Raw genomic sequence first — 24,961 nt, 5'->3', positions numbered from 1 at the left:
AACAAAGACCTGACACATTCTTGTTCTGTAGGTGAAGCCTTGCAGAATGGGATGAAGCCAGAAGGACCTATAACAATAGATTATTCACCTTTTTCTATGCATGGTGGGGAAACTTAATTAGTGAAAAACTTTTCTAAACTAAGTTTCCTGATACACTTAAAGTATGTGTTTGTTAGTCACTCATAATATATACTGGTGACTGGCCGCCATGCCCCCTCCCATAGACTTACATTGAGGGGGCATGGTGTGATGTTATGAGGGGGCGTGGCCGTGACATTAAGACCCCGCCGCCCGCACCCAGCCTTCTAAACGACCGCCAGGAGATCGCAAGGGTCACAGCTGTGGGACCCCCGCGATGGGATAAGATGTCTAGGGGCAGAAGTACCCCTGGTCACAATTAGATTCAGCCCACTAAAACCAAGGGGCCTGCCTGGAAACACATCAGGCTATAGGTTATCTTCCCTTAAGGGAAGGTTGCAAACGTATAGCAGTACCCTGCTCTGTATAACCCCCTAAAACAGCTGTATACAATAGTATCACAACATTGTGTGACTAGAACAGCTATGCAGGAAAAGAAAAAGACAAAAGCAGGGACAATGACAGTGGTCTCCAAACTGTGGACCTCCAGATGTTGCAAAACTATCACATAAAACTTGGGAGACAGTTACCGCCCGCTATGACTCAGCTACTCCCAGGCCACAAAAAGATTTCTCAATAAAGATAAGTTTAGGTTTCCTCAGAATGAGAATCTTAAATATAGCCAGAAATGTTTCTTAACCTCTTCAGGATACAGGGCGTATGGATACGCCCTGCATTCCGAGTCCTTAAGGACACAGGGCGTATCCATACGCCCATGGGAAATCCAGTCCCCACCGCTAGCCGGTTGGGGACCGGAGCCGGATGCCTGCTGAAATCAGTCCTGAGACCCCCCCATGTCGGCGATCAGAGAAAATCGCATGTCAATTCAGACATGCGATTTTCTCCAATTCTGGGCTGATCGGGTCTCTGGTGACCCGATCACCCGGAAAATAGGGCTGATCGGAGTTGTCAGCAACAGCCCCGATCAGCCTAAGGGATAGGAGTGAGGTCGCAGAGCTGCAATCTCCTCCTATCCCCTGCCATTAGTCAGAACGGAGTTCTGACCAATGGCAGCGCAGGACAGGGGACCCCCGTGGCAACCCCCGTTCTGCCTGCCCCTGGATGTCGAGGGGATCTGGGAAGAAGATGGAGGCCGTACCTGCAGGAGAAGATGCCTGGGGAGCCGGGATCTTCGCTGGAGCCTGCTGGATACTGGATCAGGTAGGGAATCGTCGTGGGTGGGGGACTGAAAGTGAAAGTAAAACGATCTTTACTGTGGCAACCACTAGGAAGGCCAAGCTGCCACTCCCAGCATGCCCAGACAGCCAAAGGCTGTCTGGGCATGCTGAGAGTTGTAGTTTTGCAACATTTGGAGGGTCACAGTTTGTAGACCACTGTTACAGTGGTGCCCAAACGGTAGCCCTCCAGATGTTGCCAAACTACAACTCTCAGTATGCCTCGACTGCCCAGGCATGCGGGGAGTTGTAGTTCTGTAACATCTGTCCCTTCAGATTTAGCAATTTTCATAAAATTTTTGAAAATTGCTGCTCTACTTTGTCCATTTTATGATGCCAACATAAAGTGGACATATCGTATTTGTGAAGAAATATTTAATTTAGTGTGAATATCCAATTTCCTTACAAGCAGAGAGCTTCAAAGTAAGAAAAATGCAAAATTTTCTAAATTTCCATGAAATTTTGGGAATTTTCACCAAAAAAGGATGCAAGTAATGCCGACAATTTACCACCAAAATAAAGTAGAATATGTCATGAAAAAACAATTTCAGAATCAGAATATTCGGTAAAAGGGTTTTCGCGTTTGTTACGCCTAGCGCTCCGGGCCCCCGCTCCTCCCCGGAGCGCTCACGGCGTCTTTCTCCCTGCAGCTCCCCGGTCAGTCCCGCTGACCGGGAGCGCTGCTCTGTCATGGCCGTTGGGGATGCGATTCGCACAGCGGGACGCGCCCGCTCGCGAATCGCATCCCAGGTCACTTACCCGTTCCCGTCCCCTGCTGTCATGTGCTGGCGCGCGCGGCTCCGCTCTCTAGGGCGCGCGCGCGCCAGCTCCCTGAGACTTAAAGGGCCAGTGCACCAATGATTGGTGCCTGGCCCAATTAGCTTAATTGGCTTCCACCTGGTCCCTGACTATATCTAACCTCCTCCCATGCACTTCCTTGCCGGATCTTGTTGCCCTTGTGCCTAGTGAAAGCGTTTTGTGTGTTTAAAGCCTGTGTACCAGAACTTCTGCTATCTCCCCTGACTACGAACCTTGCCGCCTGCCCCGACCTTCTGCTACGTCCGACTTTGCTTCTGCCTACTCCCTTGTACCTCGCCTATCTTCAGCAGTCAGAGAGGTGAGCCGTTGCTAGTGGATACGACCTGGTCACTACCGCCGCAGCAAGACCATCCCGCTTTGCGGCGGGCTCTGGTGAAAACCTGTAGTGGCTTAGAACCGGTCCACTAGCGCGGTCCTCGCCATCCCTCTCTGGCACAGAGGATCCACTACCTGCCAGCCGGCATCGTGACAGTAGATCCGGCCATGGATCCCGCTGAAGTTCCTCTGCCAGTTGTCGCTGACCTCCCTACGCTGGTCGCCCAGCAAGCTCGTCAGATCGCCCAACAAGATCACCAGCTGTCGTACTTGACCACCATGACACAGCAACTCCAGTCACAACTACAGCAAGTACAGTCACAGCTACAGCAGCAACAACCATCTCCTCCGCCAGCTCCTGCACCCCTTCCGCAGCGAGTGGCCACTCCTAGCCTCCGCCTGTCCTTGCCGGACAAATTTAATGGGGACTCTAAGTTTTGCCGTGGCTTTCTTTCGCAATGTTCCCTGCACTTGGAGATGATGTCGGACCAGTTTCCTACTGAAAGGTCTAAGGTGGCTTTCGTAGTCAGCCTTCTGTCTGGAAAAGCCCTGTCATGGGCCACACCGCTCTGGGACCGCAATGACCCCGTCACTGCCTCTGTACACTCCTTCTTCTCGGAAATTCGAAGTGTCTTTGAGGAACCTGCCCGAGCCTCTTCTGCTGAGACTGCCCTGCTGAACCTGGTCCAGGGTAATTCCTCCGTTGGCGAGTACGCCATACAATTCCGTACTCTTGCTTCTGAACTATCCTGGAATAATGAGGCTCTCTGCGCGACCTTTAAAAAAGGCCTATCCAGCAACATTAAAGATGTTCTGGCCGCACGAGAGACTCCTGCTAACCTGCATGAACTCATTCATCTAGCCACTCGCATTGACATGCGTTTTTCTGAGAGGCATCAAGAGCTCCGCCAGGAAAAAGACTTAGATCTCTGGACACCTCTCCCACAGTCTCCACTGCAATCTGCGCCTAGGCCTCCCGCCGAGGAGGCCATGCAAGTGGATCGGTCTCGCCTGACCCTGGAAGAGAGGAATCGCCGTAAGGAAGAGAATCTTTGTCTGTACTGTGCCAGTACTGAACATTTTTTGGTGGATTGCCCAATCCGTCCTCCACGTCTGGGAAACGCACGCTCGCACCCAGCTCTCGTGGGTGTGGCGTCTCTTGATGCTAAGTCGGCTTCTCCACGTCTCACGGTGCCTGTTCGGATTTCTACTTCAGCCAGCTCTCCCCTCTCAGCCGTGGCCTGCCTGGACTCTGGAGCTTCTGGGAATTTTATTCGGGAGTCCTTAGTGAATAAATTCCGCATTCCGGTGACCCGTCTTGTCAAGCCACTCCACATTTCCGCGGTCAACGGAGCCAGGTTGGATTGCACCGTGCGTTACCGCACGGAGCCCCTCCTAATGTGCATCGGACCTCATCACGAGGAAATTGTATTTTTTGTCCTTCCTAATTGCACTTCTGAAGTTCTCCTTGGACTACCCTGGCTTCAACACCATTCCCCAACCCTGGTTTGGTCCACTGGGGAGATCAAGAGTTGGGGTCCCTCTTGTTCCAAGGACTGCCTTCAACCGGTTCCCAGTACTCCCTGCCGTGACCCTGTGGTTCCTCCTGTATCCGGTCCCCCTAAGGTCATTAAGGACTCTGCCTGCCACAGGAAATGCCTCTCCCCCCCTCCCAGTCCCATCAGGCAAGCCTCTGTGTCCCCTCATGGCCCTCGTCCTGGTGTCACACTGCCCCGTGCCAGGTCTCGCCCTCTGCCCTCTCTCCCCATTCCTACTCCTGCTGTTCTGCCTGCCGTTGAGGAATCCCTCCATCCTTTCCCGGTGTCCTCATCCCAGGGGAGGCAGTTACCGGACAAAGAGAAGGGGAGACCTAAGGGGGGGGGTACTGTTACGCCTAGCGCTCCGGGCCCCCGCTCCTCCCCGGAGCGCTCACGGCGTCTTTCTCCCTGCAGCTCCCCGGTCAGTCCCGCTGACCGGGAGCGCTGCTCTGTCATGGCCGTTGGGGATGCGATTCGCACAGCGGGACGCGCCCGCTCGCGAATCGCATCCCAGGTCACTTACCCGTTCCCGTCCCCTGCTGTCATGTGCTGGCGCGCGCGGCTCCGCTCTCTAGGGCGCGCGCGCGCCAGCTCCCTGAGACTTAAAGGGCCAGTGCACCAATGATTGGTGCCTGGCCCAATTAGCTTAATTGGCTTCCACCTGGTCCCTGACTATATCTAACCTCCTCCCATGCACTTCCTTGCCGGATCTTGTTGCCCTTGTGCCTAGTGAAAGCGTTTTGTGTGTTTAAAGCCTGTGTACCAGAACTTCTGCTATCTCCCCTGACTACGAACCTTGCCGCCTGCCCCGACCTTCTGCTACGTCCGACTTTGCTTCTGCCTACTCCCTTGTACCTCGCCTATCTTCAGCAGTCAGAGAGGTGAGCCGTTGCTAGTGGATACGACCTGGTCACTACCGCCGCAGCAAGACCATCCCGCTTTGCGGCGGGCTCTGGTGAAAACCTGTAGTGGCTTAGAACCGGTCCACTAGCGCGGTCCTCGCCATCCCTCTCTGGCACAGAGGATCCACTACCTGCCAGCCGGCATCGTGACAGCGTTATTAATTCGTAAAGTGACGGTGGTCATGATTGCGAAAAAGGGCTCAGTCCTTAAGGTGAAAAAGGGCTGCGTCCTTAAGGGGTTAAACCATAAACCATCTCCAGTAGTTGTCTGTCAACCTAAGAGTTCTTAGCGCTGACAATTTTTTCCTCTCTGCCCCTGAAGGCCAAGGACCACAGGTCAAGCAGTCAATAGCCCTTTATGGTTTCAGCCCCCGGCCTACGCAGCTTGGGAGCATCTTTTCTCTCCTGCCTCCTCATTCCCATTAATTGTAATCTTAGCCGTCCTTCTACCCATGGTCTTCCCACATCCACATCCCTCACATGTCTGCCACCTGTTTATGTGTTACTCGATAGTGTTTGAACTTCCAAAAAGCCATTCAGTAGCTAACATTATAATAATACATAGGGTATATACAGAAAAGCTTTGTGCCCGCTATGGTTACCTGCATGGTAATCTGTGCCTGTATTAAAGTGTACCTGTCACAAACAAAAACTTTTTTATATAATGTAGAAAATGACATTGGGGGAGATTTATCAAAACCTGTGGAGAGGCAAAGTTGCCCAGTTGCCCATAGCAACCAATCAGGTCGCTTCTTTCATTTTTCAGAGGCCTTGTTAAGAATGTAAGAAGCGATCTGATTGGTTGCTATGGGCAACTGGGGAACTTTGCCTCTCCACAGGTTTTGATAAATGACTCCCATTATATGTATAATTGTAATATACTTTGGTTAAAAAATGTGTATATTTTTGTCCATGCAGCTATTGCCTGTGTGTCTCTGTAAAAGGACCAAATACAGGAAGTGTGGGTGGACAAGCCGGGCTCTGTGCATGGAGGACAAGAAGGGCTCTGTGCATGGAGGACAAGAAGGGCTCTGTGCATGGAGGACAAGAAGGGCCCTGTGCACTGAGGACAAGCCGGGCTCTGTGCATGGAGGACAAGCAGGGCTCTGTGAATGGAGGACAAGCAGGGCTCTGTTTACTGAGGACAAGCAGGGCTCTGTGCACTGAGGACAAGCAGGGCTCTGTGAATGGAGGACAAGCAGGGCTCTGTGAATGGTGGACAAGCAGGGCTCTGTGCACTGAGGACAAGCAGGGCTCTCTACACTGAAGACGAGCAGGGTTCTGTACACCGATGACAAGCAGGGCTCTGTGCACTGAGGACAAGCAGGGCTCTGTACACTGAGGATAAGCAGGGCTCTGTACACTGAGGACGAGCAGGGTTCTGTACACCGAGGACAAGCAGGGCTCTGTGCAGTGAAGACAAGCAGGGCTCTGTGCATTGAGGACAAGCAGGGCTCTGTGCAGTGAGAACAAGCAGAGATCTGTGCACTGAGGACAAGCAGGGGTCTGTGCACTGAGGACAAGCAGGGCTCTGTACACTGAGGACAAGCAGGGCACTGCGCACTGAGGACAAGAGGGGCTCTGTACACTGAGGACAAGCAGGGCTCTGTACACTGAGGACAAGCAGGGATCTGTACACTGAGGACAAGCAGGGCTCTGTACACTGAGGACAAGCAGGGCTCTGTGCAGTGAGGACAAGCAGGGCTCTTTGCAGTGAGAACAAGCAGGGCCCTATACACTGAGGACAAGCAGGGCTCTGTACACTGAGGACAAGCAGGGCTCTGTACACTGAGGACAAGCAGGGCTCTTTGCAGTGAGAACAAGCAGGGCCCTATACACTGAGGACAAGCAGGGCTCTGTACACTGAGGACAAGCAGGGCTCTGTACACTGAGGACAAGCAGGGTTCTGTACACTGAGGACAAGCAGGGCTCTGTGCAGTGAGGACAAGCAGGGGGATCTGTACACTGAGGACAAGCGGGGCTCTGTACACCGATGACAAGCAGGGCTCTGTGCACTGAGGACAAGCAGGGCAATGTGCACTGAGGACAAGTATGCTGGAAGTTGTAGTGTTGCCACAGCTGGAGGCACACTGGGTGATAGAAACACTGTTCTATTCCCAGGATCTATCCAGTGTCTCCCTCTGAACGAAGCTTGTTATACTGATACACTGCAGACATAGCAGTTGCAGGTTTCAACATGTCATAGCAGTAAGGTGTCTGGGAGGCCATGCTGAGGCTTGTAGTTTCACAGCTTCCATCTGTAATTCCACAGATGGAAAAGCTCTGGAATTTACTCACAGATATGAGCAGGAATAAACCACACAAAAAATAAATAAATCAATAAATTAGGGTAAAATCTGCGGTAAACCCAACTGTACAAAATCCAAGCTCTTAAATAGTAAATCTGTTTCTTAACATCCAATGATACAACCCAGCGCCTGTATTACTGGTTTGCTTCACTGATCCAGGAGTCTAGTAAAGCTGGGTAAAAACTTCTCTGGAATTATTAATAATCATTGCCCAAATAAAATATATCGAAGAAACATGCTCTGCCCACATCTGTAATAGGGTTTCCATTTGAAACTAGGGTTTACAATGGAAGCTAATAGGCAGTGCCATATTAATCGTGCAATGGATATCACAGTAACCTGATGGAACCCACTAATGGGGGGGTGGGGGGGTCGTTATGGTGTCCATCATGTGCATGGAAAGAATAGCATTGCATTCATCACAATTCTTCCCATGAGATATGATGGAATCTAACAGTCCCTCTTAGGTCTTGTTCATGCGGCGGAATTTTTGCGCAAAATTCGTTGTAAAAATTCAGCTCGTAAATTCTGTTGCAGCAGAGTCCCATTATTTTCTAGGGGATTCTGCAGCATTGTCCACAAGGAAGAATTTCTGCACGGGAAACACCTGGTGCTGAAATCTTAATTTTGTCCTTCACATCTCACACCTGCGAAATCTGCTCGGAAATGCATTGCCATCTATGGAGATGGCGGATATACAAGGGGTCCTAGCATGGGCATGTTCTGCCAGTGTCGGCTATGTGAACATAGCCTTAGAAGTCAATCGGGCTTGCTTGGTGCTATTATTATTTAGCATACAACAGGAGATGCAAACACAGCATTTTCCCATCTAGTAAATTTATATCATATCCATAGGATAACTATGTGACTGCTGGGGACCACAGCGATTTCTGTATCTTCCAATTAGAATGAGTTGGCAGGTTATACATGTGCACTGGCGCTCCATTAAAGGGGTTATCCAGGAATAGACAAACAGAGCTATTATGTTTCGAAAAAACTATCCCTGTCCGTCTCCAGGTTGGGTGTGGTTCAGCAGCTCAGTTCCATTGAAGTGAATGGAGCCAAGTTGTAAAACCCCACCCAACCTGGAGACAGACTGGAGCTGTTTTTGAAAGAAATTAGCTGTGTTTTTCTGTTCTAACCCCTTTAATTCTTCATATGAGCCACAGGGACAGACAAATACTGTATTCGGCTATTACTGACGTTTTTGAGGTCACAGGTGACCCAAGCAGTCATATCCCCCCCACAGCAGCATAATTATTAATAAAAATGTATAGAGATAAATGGCATGGCAGCAAACCTGGGCTTTTCTAATTTCAGGCCCCCCATGTTGACTATTTATATCTGTAAACTAGAACTGGATAAAACATTCAGTTTACTCAGTTTATCCAAACTTAATGGCCCTCATTTACTTAGAAAATCGGGTTGTAAGTCTATGTTGCTTTCTTACCCAACTGTTTTTTCCCCTGGTATTTATTATTATTATGTCGCATCCTGTTTGTCGCACGTGGGTTTTGTAGGTTTTGGTTTCCAACTCCTCTGAGTTGTCTGGAAAAAATCCACAACAATTCAACAAATTTGGGTTGGAAACCTTTATAAATACGTGGGAAAGCTCAGAAATGTCGGGTTACGCCCCTTTTTCAGGTTTGGGAGAATCAACATCGGGTCCGTCGGGAAAAAATGTCACATCGTGTCGCAGACATGTCGCAGACAAAGATGCGCCAAAAAAACCCGACAAAAGAAGTCGGGTTTAGAATAGTAAATGAGGGCCAATATTGTAAATTGTATAATAAAAAGGTGCCTCCTCCATGGCATTACTTCTGTTCTCATCCAAATCCTTTGGCTCCGGAAAACTGAATGACACAATATATATATATATATATATATATATATATATATATATATCAGGAAATACCAAACACTTAATAAGAATTTACAAAATCCCCAAAAAAGTCTATCAATGTTTTAGGAATTTCTACAACATGTCCTTTTAAAGGAAAACGGTCATCCCTCTAACTTCGGTGAGTTCCTATCCCAGATCTCTTGTTCTATATCTGTATCACAGGGATGCATATCTGGCATTCCATCTCTTACAATTTTTAAATGATTTTAAATGTATGTCATTATTTAGCATTTATGTATTAATAAAGTGATTCATTGTTATAACTTGATCTAGATGCGCCTGCTTTTTGCTTTGGATTTAGTATTTTTGCGTAGGATCTTTATATTTTCTTGGGGTCTCCTTTGTGTATTATTCCATTACTATCAGTAAACTTTTCATCCCCCTGATGAAGTGAAGTAGGTGAAATGATCATTGGGGTGCTTCAGGTTTGGCCTGTATTAAAGGGGTACTCAGGTGAAAAACTATTTATTTTTTTAATCAACTGGAGCCAGAACGTTAAACAGATTTGTAAATTACTTCTATTTAAAAATCTTAATCCTTCCAGTACTTATCAGCTGCTGTACATTATAGAGAAAGTTATTTTCTTTTTGAATTTCTTTTCTGTCTGACCACAGTGCTCTCTGCTGACACCTTTGTCTGTCTCAGGAACTGTCCAGAGCAGGAGCAAATCCCCATAGCGAACCTATTCTGCTCTTGACAGTTTCTGAGACAGACAGAGGTGTCAGCAGAGAGCACTGTGGTCAGACTGGAAAGAAAATTAAAAAGAAAATAACTTCCTGTGGAGCATACAGCAGCTGATAAGTACTGGAAGGGTTAGGATTTTTTTTATAGAAGTAATTTACAAATCTGTTTAACTTTCTGGAACCAGTTGAATAAAAAAAAAAAAATAAGAATTTCACCGGAGTACCCCTTTAACTCCTGGCGCAACCAAAAAACACTATTTTTGTGGGGAAATTAAAAAGAAAAACGCAATTTTGCTAATTTTGGAAGGTTTCGTTTTCACGCCGTACAATTTATGGTAAAAATGACGTGTGTTCTTTATTCTGAGGGTCAATACGATTAAAATGATACCCATTATTATATACTTTTCTATTATTGTTATCACAAACTTTTTAACCAAATTAGTACGTTTGATGACCTCTAACTTTATTATTTTCTGTATAAGCGGCGGTATGAGGGCTCATTTTTTGCGACATGATCTGTACTTTTTTTTGATACCACATTTGCATATAAAAAACTTTAAATACATTTTTAATAATTTTTTTAAAATAAAATGTATTTAAAAAAGTAGCAATTTTGTACTTTTTTTTTTTTTTCCGTTCACGCCGTTCACCGTACGGGATCATTAACATTTTATTTTAATAGTTTGGACATTTACGCACGCGGATTATTCATAGCAATACCATGATTGCTAATACTGATCTGTTCTATGTATAGGACATAGAACAGATCAGTGTTATCGGTCATCTTCTGCTCTGGTCTGCTCGATCTCAGACCAGAGCAGGAGACGCCGGGAGCCGGAAGGTGAGGGGACCTCCGTGCGGCATTCTGAATGATCGGATCCCCGCAGCAGCGCTGCGGGCGATCCGATCATTCATTGAAATCGCGCACTGCCGCAGATGCCGGGATCTGTATTGATCCCGGCACCTGAGGGGTTAATGGCGGACGCCCGCGAGATCGCGGGTGTCGGCCATTGCCGGCGGGTCCCTGGCTGCGATCAGCAGCCGGGATCAGCCGCGCATGACACGGGCATCGCTCCGATGCCCGCGGTTATGCACAGGACGTAAATGTACGTCCTGGTGCGTTAAGTACCACCGCACCAGGACGTACATTTACGTCCTGCGTCCTTAAGGGGTTAAAGGGGTACTCTGCCCCTAGACATCTTATCCCCTATCCAAAGGATAGGGGATGGGATGTCAGATCGCGGGGGTCCCGCTGCTGGGGACCCTTGGATCTCGGCTGCAGCACCCACCTCAATGGCTTCCGGCAACGCTGGAGGCTTCGGATCCCGACCACGCTCGCGTGGTCGGGATCCAAAGCCTCCAGCGTTGCCGGAAGCCATTTAGGTGGGTGCTGCAGCCGAGATCCCGGGGTCCCGAGCAGCGGTACCCCCGCGATCTGACATCTTATCCCCTATCCTTTGGATAGGGGATAAGATGTCTAGGGGCAGAGTACCCCTTTAATATAAGGTTTTCCCATGCACTATATTGTTATACTTGTAACACCTTTTCCATGTGTTGCTCTGCAGCTGTAACATACTACACCTGAACGGGGTGATGTTACTGTTGCATGGGTCCACTTGGTCATTTTTTTGTGTAGTACATCTACTTTTAAAGTTTTCATCTATTTTTGTATTATTGTATCAATAAAGTCTCAATATATTGGATGATATCCCTGTCAGTGCTTTATTTATTGGGACGTTTTTGCATTGGATATGAATTACACATTATGATAGGAGGTACTGGGTAGCCCAATTCTGTCTTTTGGTTTTCGTTCACTTTTTTGGCAAAGTATCAATTATGCTGTAGAAGAGCAAGTTCTAATACATGACTCCTGGCTATTAATGTGCTGACATCTGCAGATAGCTCTATGGATCTGTGATTTAGTGGCCTATGGTAACAATGTGACCGTTCTAGAAATCCGGAACAATTTTTCTCAGCCAGTGAGGGAGACTTATCAAGACCTGCGCAAAGGAAAAATTGACCAGTTGCCCATAGCAACCAATCAGATTGCTTCTTTTATTTTTCAGAAGCCATTTTTTTTTTATGAAAGAAGCGATCTGATTGGTTGCTATTGCAACTGCTTCATTTTCCCTCTACACAGGTTTTGATAAATCTCCCCCCAATATCTTTAGGATAGCTGTATTTTAAATAAGTCTCTTATGTATTTATGCAGTCTCCTATATAGGTCCATTGGAGCTTCCCTTATTTTTTCAGCAGGACCAGTCTGCATTAAAAAGAAAAACAGTCTTACATGACTTGCACCACTTTTATAAAGAATTTTAGGGCTTGTTCACCACACGGCCATTGTTCTCCATTAAATGGAGCTCTGTCGGTCAGACAGTTGGAAGGACGGGAGTTAAAGGAGTAGTGCAGTGAAAAATAACTTATCCCCTATTCAAAGGATAGGGGATAAGTTATAGATCGCGCAGGGTCCAAGCGCTGGAACCCCCCGCGATCTCCTGAACGAACCCCCTGCCCCTTCGGGCAGTCTGCTGGAAGGGGCCGTTCCGACCCCCGCAGAAGGCCGAGGCCGACATATCCCCTCCATGTATTTCTTTGGGATACATGGTGGGGGCGTGTCGGCACGCCCCCTACCAGCAGACTGCCGGGGCCCCATTCAGGAGATCGCGGAGGATCCCAGCGCTTGGACCCCCACGATCTATAACTTATCCCTTATCTTTTGGATAGCAGATAAGCTTTTTTTCACTACAGAACTCCTTTAACCCCTTGGGTCTTTCAGTTTTTGCACTTTCCTTTTCTCCTCCTCACTTTTTAAAAATCATAACCCTTTCAATTTTGCACCTACAGACCCAAATGATGGTTTTTTGTTTGCGCCACCAATTCTACTTTGTAATGGCATCAGTAAATTTTACCCAAAAATCTACGGAAAAACGGAAAAAAAAATCATTGTATGACAAAATTGAAGAAAAAACGCCATTTTGTACATTTTGGGGGCTTCCGTCTCTACACAGTACATTTTTCGGTAAAACTGACACCTTCTCTTTATTCTGTAGGTCCATACGATTAAAGGAATACCCTACTTATATAGGTTTGATTTTGTCGTACTTCTGGAAAAAATCATAACTACATGCAGGAAAATGTATACGTTTAAAATTGTCATCTTCTGACCCCTATAACTTTTTTACTTTTCCGCGTATGGGGCGGTATGAGGGCTCATTTTTTGCGCTGTGATCTTACCTTTTTAGTGGTATCATTTTTGTATTGATCGGACTTTTTGATCGCTTGTTTCATGATATAAAATGTTACCAAAAATACGCTATTTTGGACTTTGGAAATTTTTTGCACGTACACCATTGATCGTGCGGTTTAATTAACTAAATATTTTTATAATTTGTACATTTCCACACGTGGAGATACCACATATGTTTATTTTTATTTACACAGTTTTTGTTTTGTTTTTTATGGGAAAAGGGGGGTGATTCAAACTTTTATTAGGGAAGTGGTTAAATGATCTTTATTAACTTTTTTTTTTTTTTTGGCAGTGTTATAGCTCCCATAGGGACCTATAACACTGCACACACTGATCTTTTACATTGATCAATGATTTCTCATAAGAAACCACTGATCAATGATTCTGCCGCTTAACTACTCATGCCTGGATCTCAGGCACTGAGCAGGTAGGGACCCTCCTTGTGTCTGCCAGCTGTTTGGGACGCTGCAATTTCGCCGCGACGGTCCTGAACAGCCCACTGAGCTAACCGGCAGTACTTTACTTTCACTTTATATGCGGCGATCAACTTTAAATGCTGTGTCTAAAGGGTTAAAAGCGCCGCGTGGCCTCGAGTTATAGAAAGGGAGCAGACTCAGGGCGTACAGGTACGCCCTTCATCCTTAAGAAGTTAAAAAGCTCTGTATCTTACCTTTCCCCTTGCTCCCATTATGTGAGCTCCTGGCAGGAGAAAGTGGGCGTTCCCCAGCAGGCGCGACATCACTGAAGCCTGCGATAGCTGTGCCTCACCATGCCCCGCACACAATTCCTGAGTTTGGTCTCCTGCCAGGCCGGAAGGAGACCAAACTAACTGTTTGACTTGCGGCAGGGAACAGAACAGAGCCACCTAGTGGTAATTTTTTCAATCACATTAAAAACATATAAAGGTTAAGAATTTCTAAATGTTATACAGTTTAAATATTAACATCTTATTTATCATTATAAAAGAACATATTCCTTACTCCTTTTTGTTTTTCTACATTTTTTCAGAAAAAAAAAAAAAAAAACGGCTTTGGAAAGACCATCTTTTTTCTCCCTAAATTTTTTTCCAAAGGCCTCCCTATCTCAATGAGTCTGACAGATTTTAGCTGTATTTACAGGATACAGTAGTGCTGCACATCACTACAATATTATGACAGTCAGAGAAGCCAACAAACACAATTGGTAAAAAAAAATGTATATATCTATATAGACAAAAGGTAAAATATGAAGCAGCACAACCAAAGAGGGAAACAATGATGGGTGCCAGCAGACCGTTGTCCCAGGTAACAGGTCAATAGTAGACAGCAAGATGACAACATTCCGCAGCGCTCCAAGTCAAGATGCAAAGGTGATGGATTTATTAGCCTGACGGCATAGCGACGTTCCGGCGGCCCACTTGCAGCCTTTCTCAATATATGTATATAAAACTTAACGTGTGTATGTATGTATGTGTGTATGTTCCAGCATCACTTCCAAACTGCTAAAGATATTAAAGGGGTATTCCAGGAAAAAACTTTTTTATATATATCAACTGGCTCCAGAAAGTTTAACAGATTTGTAAATTACTTCTATTAAAAAATCTTAATCCTTTCAGTACTTATGAGCTTCTGAAGTTAAGGTTGTTCTTTTCTGTCTAAGTAATCTCTGATGACACGTGTCTCGGGAACCGCCCAGTTTAGAAGCAAATTCCCATAGCAAACCTCTTCTTAACTGGGCGGTTCCCGAGACACGTGTCATCAGAGATTACTTAGACAGAAAAGAACAACCTACAATTCAGAAGCTCATAAGTACTGAAAGGATTAAGATTTTTTAATAGAAGTAATTTACAAATCTGTTTAACTTTCTGGAGCCAGTTGACATATAAAAAAAAGTTTTTTCCTGGATAACCCCTTTAACATGAAACTTTGCACACATTACTTATATGTCAGCAACAAACATAGGATAGGTAATTTAACCCTTACCCACCCCTATTTGCAAGAGTCAGGGTTTTTATTTAAAGTCCCATACAAGACTATGGTAAATATATGTTACTGCATAACTTCCAAACAGCTGGAGATATTTCGATAATACTTGGTCACATGTTAGTGCTATGTCAAATAAAAATATATAATAGTAAAATTAACCACTAACCTGCCCCCACATGTGAAGGATGTTTTTTTTGTTTTAAGTCCCATGCAAGTATATAGGACTTCTGGTGCCTTACTCCACAAGCTCCACTTTGCATCTCCCTGTGAATGTGTCAATCCGGCTGGCAAGCCACACTCTCCCTGCATGCCATGTCCCATCTCACAAAGACACGCCCACCTTTTAAGCCACACCCCTTTTATTTTCAGCTTCCAATATTTTTACTACAACGCAGCCCCATCTGAGGACGGGATATGAGGATTAGAAATGAGGATTAGCGGGATATGGGGATGGGATATAAGGTCGGGATATGAGGTCTGGATATGAGGATGGGATATGGGGACGGGATATGGGGGGCGGGATATGGGGATGGGATATGAGGTCGGGATATAGGGACGGGATATGAGGTCGGGATATGAGGACAGGATATAGGGACGGGATATGAGGATGGGATATGAGGTTGGGATATGACAATTAGAAATGAGGATTAGCTATGGGGATGGGATGTGAGGTCGGGATATGAGGTTGGGATATGAGGACGGGATATGGGGACGAGATATGTGGATGGGATATGAGGTCAGGATATAGGGAAAGGATATGAGGTCGGGATATGGGGACGGGATATGAGGTCGAGATATGAGAACAAAATATGAAGACAGAATATGAGGTCAGAATAAGAGGAAGGGATTTGGGGTCGGGATATGAGGAGGGGATATGGGGTCAGGATTTAGGGACAGGATATGAGGACAAAAGCTTCCTCCTTCCTCCTGTTGCTTTTCCTCCTCCACAAGGATAAGGTGGGAATAACCGGGCAGCGCCGGGTACTCAGTTAGCATATATATATATATATATATATATATATATATACACACAGTATATACACAGCAAAGATGAAATAATCTTGAACTCTAAAAAAATTATTAATAATATAAACAATAATATGAAATATGCGGCAATAACTTTCCTGCCGCCATGACTGTGGCATTTCCATGGTCTACACCAGTGTATCCCAACCAGTGTGCCTCCGGCTGCAGAACTACAACTCCCAGCATGCCCCAGCTAGAGAGGAGTCATAGATTTGCAACAGCCTAAGGCATCCTGGTTGGAAAACACTGATCTGCGCTCAGATTTTAGGATCCAGCCAGCCTCATGTATATGTAAAGTTTAGGGGTCTTTTTTTATAAACCACAAAACGGGGGGGGGGATTTGTTTACAGATGTTCTTCTATAGCAGTATTCCGAAACCTGTGTTTCAAAACTACAACTCTCAGCATACCAAAGGCTGTCTGGACGTGCTGGGACTTGTAGTGTTTTAACAGTATTGAAATAGCTAGAGGTGTAATTCTCAACCATTGTGCCTCCAGCTGTTGCAAAACTACAACTCACAGCCATGCCCGGACAGCCGAAGGCTGTCCGGGCATGGCTGGGAGTTGTAGTTTTGCAACAGCTGTTGTAGTTTTGCAACAGCTGGAGGCACACTGGTTGGAAAACACTGAGCTAGAGAAAGCCACAGGTTGGGGAAACACTATAGGGACACCATCACTGTCTGGACACCATCTCTGCCCCCTCCTGGCCATTCCAGTCCCTAGGATCAGCTTGTTACATGTTAGAAAGTTACAAGTACATGTGCTCTGTGGTGTGAGCTCTGTTTACAGACACATAGAGAAGCCCTTTAAGGCACTCACCATTTTGCTAGCGTCCATCTTTTCCAATGAGATCCCTTGCAGGCCACTTGCAGACCCCCTTGTTGCTGCTGTAGCTGGGTACAAGCTCCACCTCCAGTGCCCAAAAAATGCAGTTTTTAGGAGTTATCACAATGCTGGATGCAGCAACATTATCACCATGAAGGGAGGGGGCACAGCCAGATCACAGGGTTACTGGGGGGCAAGTCAGAAGTAAGTAAAGGGTTAAGCTATAAAGTAGTCCCAAGTGGTGATGATGATGATGGGGGGTGATGCAGAACAGAGGGCACCAAGTAAACAGCATCAAAGAGAAGTGTGGCAGGCAATGGGCAGATGGTGCTGAGGCTGGGTGGAGAGGGTGCAGGGCTCAGTGCAGACTGGCACATCAGCATGCAGGGATGGAGGAGGGAGCCTGGCACTGCGATCATCCAGCCAGAAGTGCAGTAGTCACACAGCCTGGCATCAGGCGGTCAACTCTCTTCCTGCTGCTGGGGGGGAGAGGCCGAGACAGCCCCCGGAGAGGAGGGGCGCAGGATGGAGAGGATTGTGGGATAGAAGCCCCCCCAACCCCGAGCAGACAGGAGGGGACTGAGCAGCATATGTGTCCCCGGCATTAGAATAAGAATAGCCGCCTATTGTGGCTGCGGGGGGAGGAGGAGGACGGTGTCTGCTCCAGTGCTGCTCATCACACACACAGCCGGGTACAGCCGCATTCAGCCCGGGATTAGCGGGGATTAGCCGGGGCCAGCTCTGCCCCTGCCCTGTGATGGAGACACTGCAGTGGGCACACGCCTGATGCCAGCCATAATAAGAACAAGTCTTGGGAGTGATTCCATTTATGGCAGTGGTCCCCAAACTGTGGCCCTCCAGATGTTGCAAAACTACAACTCCCAGCATGCCTGGACAGCCAACGGCTGTCCAGGCATGCTGGGAATTGTAGTTTTGCAACATCTGGAGGGCCACAGTTTGGGGACCACTGATCTATGGGATCGGGGGCAAACCTACTAAGCACCGACTGGATTCGGCCCAGAATTCACACACAAAAAATAATAAAAATCCATTATTCTACACACTTTTCGTGATTTGTTTCGGCGCACTGTACTGTACATTAGCAGGGACTTCTGCTGTTGACAGGAGTCCCTGATCCTGTATTTTGTGAGGGCAATGGCAGGAAAACTTTAGGACTGGGATCGGGCTCATCTCTAAATACAAATCATTTCATCACTCATTGTTATGGTTACAGATGAGCTAATATATTTAGCTCGGAGTGGATTCGGCCCAGATTTCACCCAAAAATTTTTTTTTAATAAAATCCATTATTCTACACACTTTTTGTGATTTGTTTAATTCCTGTACACATAGGGCTCACTGTACTGTACAGTAGCAGGGACTTCTGCTGTTGACAGGAGTCCCTGATCCTGTATTTTGTGAGGGCAATGGCAGGAAAACTTTAGGAACAGGATAGGAAGCAAATCTGGAGAGATTCGCTCATTATTTCATCACTCATTGGGGGAGATTTATCGAAACCTGTCCAGAGGAAGTTGCACATAGCAACCAATCAGGTTTCTTCTTTCATTTTTGAAAAGGCCTCTGAAAATGCAATCTGGTTGCCATGGGCAACTCCACAACTTTTCCTCTACACAGGTTTTGGTAAATCTCCCCCATTGTTATGGTTACAGATGAGCAAATATATTCAGCTCGGAGTGGATTCGGCTCAGATTTCACAAAAAATAAATTAAATAAAATCCATTATTCTACACACTTTTCGTGATTTGTTTCATTCCTGTACACATAGGGCTCACTGTACTGTATAGGAGCAGGGACTTCTGCTGTTGACAGGAGTCCCTGATCCTGTACTTTGTGAGGACAATGGTAGGAAAAATTTAGGACCAGGATCGGAAACAAATCTGGAGAGATTGTCTCATCTCTAACTACAAATTATTTAATCAATCATTGGTTATGGTTACAGATGAGCAAATCTATTTAGAGTGGAGTGGATTTGGTAAAAAACAAAACAAAAAAAAAAACAAAAATGTATTAACCCCTTAAGGACGCAGGACGTAAATGTATGTCCTGGTGCAGTGGTACTTAACGCACCAGGACGTATATTTACGTCCTGTACATAACCACGGGCATCGGAGCGATGCCCGTGTCATGCGCGGCTGATCCCGGCTGCTGATCGCAGCCAGGGACCCGCCGGCAATGGCCGACGCCCACAATTTCACGGGCCTCCGCCATTAACCCCTCAGATGCCGGGATCAATACAGATCCCGGCATCTGCGGCAGTACGCGATTTCAATGAATGATCTGATCGCCCGCAGTGCTGCTGCGGGGATCCGATCATTCAGAACACCGCACGGAGGTCCCCTCACCTGCCTGTGTCCGGCTCCCGGCGTCTCCTGCTCTGGTCTGAGATCGAGCAGCCCAGAGCAGAAGATGACCGATAACACTGATCTGTTCTATGTCCTATACATAGAACAGATCAGTATTAGCAATCATGGTATTGCTATGAATAGTCCCCTATGGGGACTATTCAAGTATAAAAAAAAATGTAAAAAGATGTAAAATTAAAAGTAAAAAAAAAAGTGAAAAATCCCCTCCCCCAATAAAAAAGTAAAACGTCCGTTTTTTCCTATTTTACCCCCAAAAAGAGTAAAAAAATAAATTTAATAGACATATTTGGTATCGCCACGTGCGTAAATGTCCAAACTATTAAAATAAAATGTTAATGATCCCGTATGGTGAACGGCGTGAACGTTAAAAAAAAAAGTCCAAAATTGATACTTTTTTAATACATTTTATTTAAAAAAATTAAAAAAAATGTATTAAAAGTTTTTTATATGCAAATGTGGTATAAAAAAAAAGTACAGATCATGGTGCAAAAAATGAGCCCTCATACCGCCGCTTATACGGAAAAATGAAAAAGTTATAGGTCATCAAAATAAAGGGATTATAAACGTACTAATTTGGTTAAAAAGTTTGTGATTTTTTTTAAGCACAACAATAATATAAAAGTATGTAATAATGGGTATCATTTTAATCGTATTGACCCTCAGAATAAAGAACACACGTCATTTTTGCCGTTAATTGTACGGCGTGAAAACGAAACCTTCCAAAATTTGCTAAATTGCGTTTTTCTTTTTAATTTCCTCACAAAAATAGTGTTTTTTGGTTGTGCCATACATTTTATGATATAATGAGTTATGTCATTACAAAGGACAACTGGTCATGCAAAAAACAAGCCCTCATACTAGTATGGCGATGAAAATATAAAAGAGTTATGATTTTTAGAAGGCGAGGAGGAAAAAACGAAAACTTAAAAATTAAATTGTCTGAGTCCTTAAGGCCAAAATGGGCTGAGTCTTTAAGGGGTTAAAATCAGAACTTTTTGCAGCCCCGAGGTAAGCGCAATACTGTATGTGTTGCATATTGCAATCGCCCTGTGCCCAGCACAGCTGGTCAATGTACTGTACAGGAGCAATAACTCCTCTTGTCGACAGGAGTCCTTGATCCTGTACATACTTTGAATCAGGATCTAAATATCAAAGAAACATTGAAATTTGTCAAATCGGACCTAAAATTTATTTCTCGAGATTTCCTTGTCTCTAACTAAAATGATCACTTCATTCATTGTTAAGATTAGAGATGAGATAGTCCATTTTGTGCAGATTGGTTGTTTCATCCCTGCTCCTGTGCACTGAGAAGCCCGGAGGTAAGCAGCAATGCTGTATGTGTCTTAGATTTCACTTAATGGATTTGCTCTGCACCTGGCCCAATGTATCAGTGTACTGTACAGGAGTAGGGACTACTTTACCATCAAGACCTGAATGTCAAAGAAACCTCACATTAAAATTTGCCAAATCTGACCCAAAATTAATCTCACAGGAATCACTCAACTATAAATGGTTTACTCATTCATTGAGATGAGCTAATCCATTGAGCACACATTGGATTTGGTCTGACTTTTGGTCAAAATTTTTTGTGATTTATTTGAAATCTGTTTCATCCATGTTCCTGTACACTGACAGGCCTGAGGGTAAGCAACAATTATACTTTTTGGATTTGCTTGGCACTTGACCCAGCTAGTTAGTGTATTGTACAGGAGCAGGGACTTCTGTCCTTGACAGGGGTCCTTTTTCCTATACATATTTTGTTTGGGCACTTCCAAATTGGGATCTGAATCCGAAACAAATATGACAGGCAGATCGTACTAAACATGATAGTTCATTTCTATATAGTATTTCATAATTTATTGTTATGACCAAATCCATTCAGCAAAAATTGTAATTTAAAAAAATCCAATTTTTTTTAAATTCTTTTTACATTTATTTCATCCCTGCTGTTTACAGAGCAGCCTGGGGGTAAGCGGTAATGCTGTATGTATCATAGTTTTTACTAGCTACTTTTGCTGTGCACCTGGTGCAGTGTCTCAGAATGCTGTACAGGAGCAGGGACTTCTATCTATGACAGGAGTCCCTGCTGCTGTACATAATCTGCATGGGCAATTGGGATCCAAATCTGAAACAAGAAATCTAGTAACCAAAACTTGTAAATTGTTATACGCTACAATGAAAGGGTTATTCACTTGTGACTGAACTCGCACAGCAGAAGTAGATATTCCTCTTCACTTCTGTGTTTGTGCTTTTCTACAGAGCTGGCTACATAAAAGTCTTCAGTGAGTCTGAACATGCCAGGACACATCACTAGAGAAATATTGACCCCAAGGTGTCTTATAAACTTATTCGTATAGGTTGTAGTTTAGCAAAATAGAAGCCTGACTCACACTTGTGCACAGAAAACAACTTCACCTTCATAGGAAAGAGATTCTCTGGCCAAGTGCATAGAGTCATTAGGCAATAAAATGTTTTTTTCTAATACCTGCATAAAATACATGTAATAGTGCTTGCCACAGTTTCTTTTTTCTTTAAATAAAATTCAAAAATCGAGCGGCAACTAACAATTATTTTGATAATCGATTATTTGGCCGAATATTTAATCGATTCATCAGATTTAAATAAAAATAAACAGGATTATGGGACCATGGAAGAGTTACTGTCAGGATCCGGACAGGTATGCAGCGAGGACACTGGTGGTGGATCCTCTGTGTCAGTGGGGTGAAGACGTGGGCCGTACCAGGGGAACGGAGTCTAAGGGGTTACTGGTTTTCACCAGAGCCCGCCGCAAAGCGGGATGGACTTGCAGCGGCAGGTAACCCCCAGGTCGTTCCACCCGATAGCGACTCAACCCCACTGACAGCTGAGACAGGCGCAGTACAAGGGACAAGGCAAGAGCAAGGTCGGACGTAGCAGAAGGTCAGGGCAGGCAGCAAGGGTCGTAGTCAGAGGCAACAGCAGAGGGTCTGGAACACTGGCTTGGGAACACACAAAACGCTTTCACTGGCACTAGGCAACAAGATCCGGCGATGACAGGAAGGGGAAGTGGGTTTAAATGAGGAAGGCACAGGTGCAGGTACTGATTGAGCCGGCGCGCGCGCCCTAGGGAGTGGGGCCGCGCACGCCGGGACTGAGCAGACGGAGGACGGGGCAGGTGAGGAGATTGGGATGTGAGCCGCGGGCGGGCGCGTCCCGCTACGCGGATCGCATCCCCGCCGGTGACACTAGTGCAGCGCTCCCTGTCAGCGGGTCTGACCGGGGCGCTGCACGGAGGTGAACGCCGCGAGTGCTACGGGGAGGAGCAGGGACCCGGAGCGCTCGGCGTAACAGTTACTGGAAGCACGAGAGGGAAGTGTGGACATTATGAACAGTTAAAGGAGTACTGCAGCCATAGACAACTTATCCCCTATCCGGAACAGGCCCCTGGAACTGCAGTGGTTCTGTGCGGCTAATGTTTGTGTCATCAACCTCACTAAGAGGTGGACAGACACGCTCTCTATTCATTTCTATGGGAGAGGTCATCTCCGCATCTCCCATAGAGATTCATGGAGGGGGGGGGGGGTGTCCAGGGGGTCAAGTCCTGGAAAAAAAGTGTGGGAACTCACCCAAGATTTCCACTCAAGAGCTGGTCCTGCAGGACTCCTGCTAATGGGAACAGTGTTGCTGCTGTGAAAAAAGTGCAGGAACTCCATTCCCATGCCTTCCTGCAGGACTTGAGCCCTGGGTGTGTCCCATTGTACGGACCCTTCACGATCAGACACTTATCCCCTATACTGTGGAAGAAAGCTTTTTGAACCCAGCTTAAATGCAGACAATTTCTTGTGGTAAAAATTTGCAGAAAATCTGCATGAAAAACACAACAAATATAAATTGACAGGCTTCAGAATTTAAATCCCGCACCACTGGTCAGTATTGGTCAGGAAACGTTGTGATTTTAAAAATCACATCTACTTTGCTGGTACTGTAACCTGCTATGGATTTGCCAAGTGAACACATGACAAATCCACAGCATATCCATCTAGTGATCATTTATCAATTTTATTTATATACCCTTAAAGGGGTTGTGCAGTGAAAAGTAACTTTTATCCTATCCTGTCTTATACAGGGTGTCCGACCGCTGGGACCCCCACAACCTCGATGATGGGCCCCAGCTCTCTGAAAGGATAGAGGATAAGATGTCTGATTGCGGGGGTCTCGCTACTAGGACCCCCGCGATCTCCGTGCAGCTCTCGGCATTCCATTTTGCCGGACGCTGCTCCTGAGACGGAGATGTAACGTTACGTCCCGCCCCTATCCTTTGGATAGGGGATAAGATGTCTAAGGCCAGAATACCCCTTTAAGGGTGCATGCACACTACGTTTCTTAAGATACAGGACCGTATACGGCTGGGGAGAGGGGGGCGGAGAGTCGGGGGCGGGGCAACCGCACGCTGCCGTATGCGGTCCCGTATCTAATGTATTTCAATGAGCGACCGGTCGGCTCCGTTTTGCCCCGTATACGGTTTCCCGACCGGACCTAAAAACGCTGTTGGCAGCGTTTCACTCCGGTAGCTCATTGAAACACATTAGATACGGGACCGCATATGGCATCGTGCGGTTGCCCCGCCCCCAACTCTCCGCCCCCCTCTCCCCAGCCGTATACGGTCCCGTATCTTAAGAAACGTAGTGTGCATGCCCCCTAACTGAATCTTGATAGCACAATGCAGCTTCTCGCATTTACAGTAGGCGAATAGAACAAGGGATATACAAAAAGAGAGTAAACCGGCACTGCTTTGCTTCCATAATTCCATTTTGACTATTTTTAATGTACAACCCTCCCATTTCTACGGCGGTGCTACATATAAATAGTACGAAAATCCAGCAAACAAAAGTATAAAGGAGGAAAAAAGGTGCAGCAGCGGGATTGAATCAAGGCAGAGAGAAAAGTCATAAATCTGAAAATGATGCCTAAGAAAAATCAGCAAAAAATGCACAAAAATAATGCTCATTATTATGGCGCAATCTTTTACCTCCATCCAGAGCATGACTGAAATGTCCCCAATCCGGCACACTTTGGTAATTCAGTGATCATGTGACACAGTGTGAGTACACATTGCTGCAGTCAGGCCCCTGGAGATAGGAAACACAACACCGTTTAGTTGCTTCACTTATTTTAATACGGGTTACAACATTGAAGCAAACCGTGCCATGTTAGGAAACAAAGGTGAGGAATAGGATGGAGGGCAAACAGGCACCAATTCTTTCTGTGCTAAGTGGTGAGACATGTTGTGGTGTCAACAAGTACCAGAGGATTTCCCTATACAGTGATCCCTCAACTTACAATGGCCTCAACATACATTAGTTTCAACATACGATGGTCTTTTCTGGACCATTGTAACTTGAAACCAGACTCAACAAACAGGGGGAGATTTATCAAAACCTGTCCAGAGGAAAAGTTGCCCAGTTGCCCATAGCAACCAATCAGCTTGCTTCTTTCATTTTTAACAAGGCTTCTGCAAAATGAAAGAAGCGATCTGATTGGTTGCTATGGGAAACTAGGCAACTTTTCCTTTGCACAGGTTTTGATAAATCTCCCCCACAATGCTTTGGAATCTGCGAAACATGTCAATGGCTGGAAGAACCGACCAATCAGAATGGATATTTCACTTGTAAAACCCCTGTGCATGCACTGACTGGTGTCTGGTAGCGCCCCCTACAGTACAGGGAGGTATTACATGTTCTGTACTCCTTTG

General features: G+C 45.8%; 1 protein-coding gene across 4 annotated transcripts in view; it reads right to left on the bottom strand.

The window, feature by feature from the left end:
- HIP1 (huntingtin interacting protein 1) overlaps positions 1 to 24,283 on the bottom strand; it is a 157,530-nt gene extending 133,247 nt beyond the window's left edge. For 2 of the 4 annotated variants that reach the window (XR_008888950.1, XM_056558401.1), the window contains exon 1: positions 16,841 to 17,698. Coding sequence is in view for 3 of the 4 variants with exons in the window: in XM_056558401.1 (XP_056414376.1) it covers positions 16,841 to 16,858 (18 nt within the window). In the remaining variant the exon portion in view is untranslated. Of the gene's footprint in view, positions 1 to 15,162; positions 15,190 to 16,840; positions 17,699 to 24,238 lie in introns of those variants that run through there. The other 2 variants (XM_056558402.1, XM_056558404.1) reach the window with 2 other exon arrangements.
- Between the last annotated feature and the right edge of the window lie 678 nt (positions 24,284 to 24,961).

This window comes from Hyla sarda, chromosome 2, assembly GCF_029499605.1.
Source record: "Hyla sarda isolate aHylSar1 chromosome 2, aHylSar1.hap1, whole genome shotgun sequence".
Classification (NCBI taxonomy): Eukaryota; Metazoa; Chordata; class Amphibia; order Anura; family Hylidae; genus Hyla; species Hyla sarda.
This window is presented reverse-complemented; position numbering and strand designations above follow the sequence as displayed.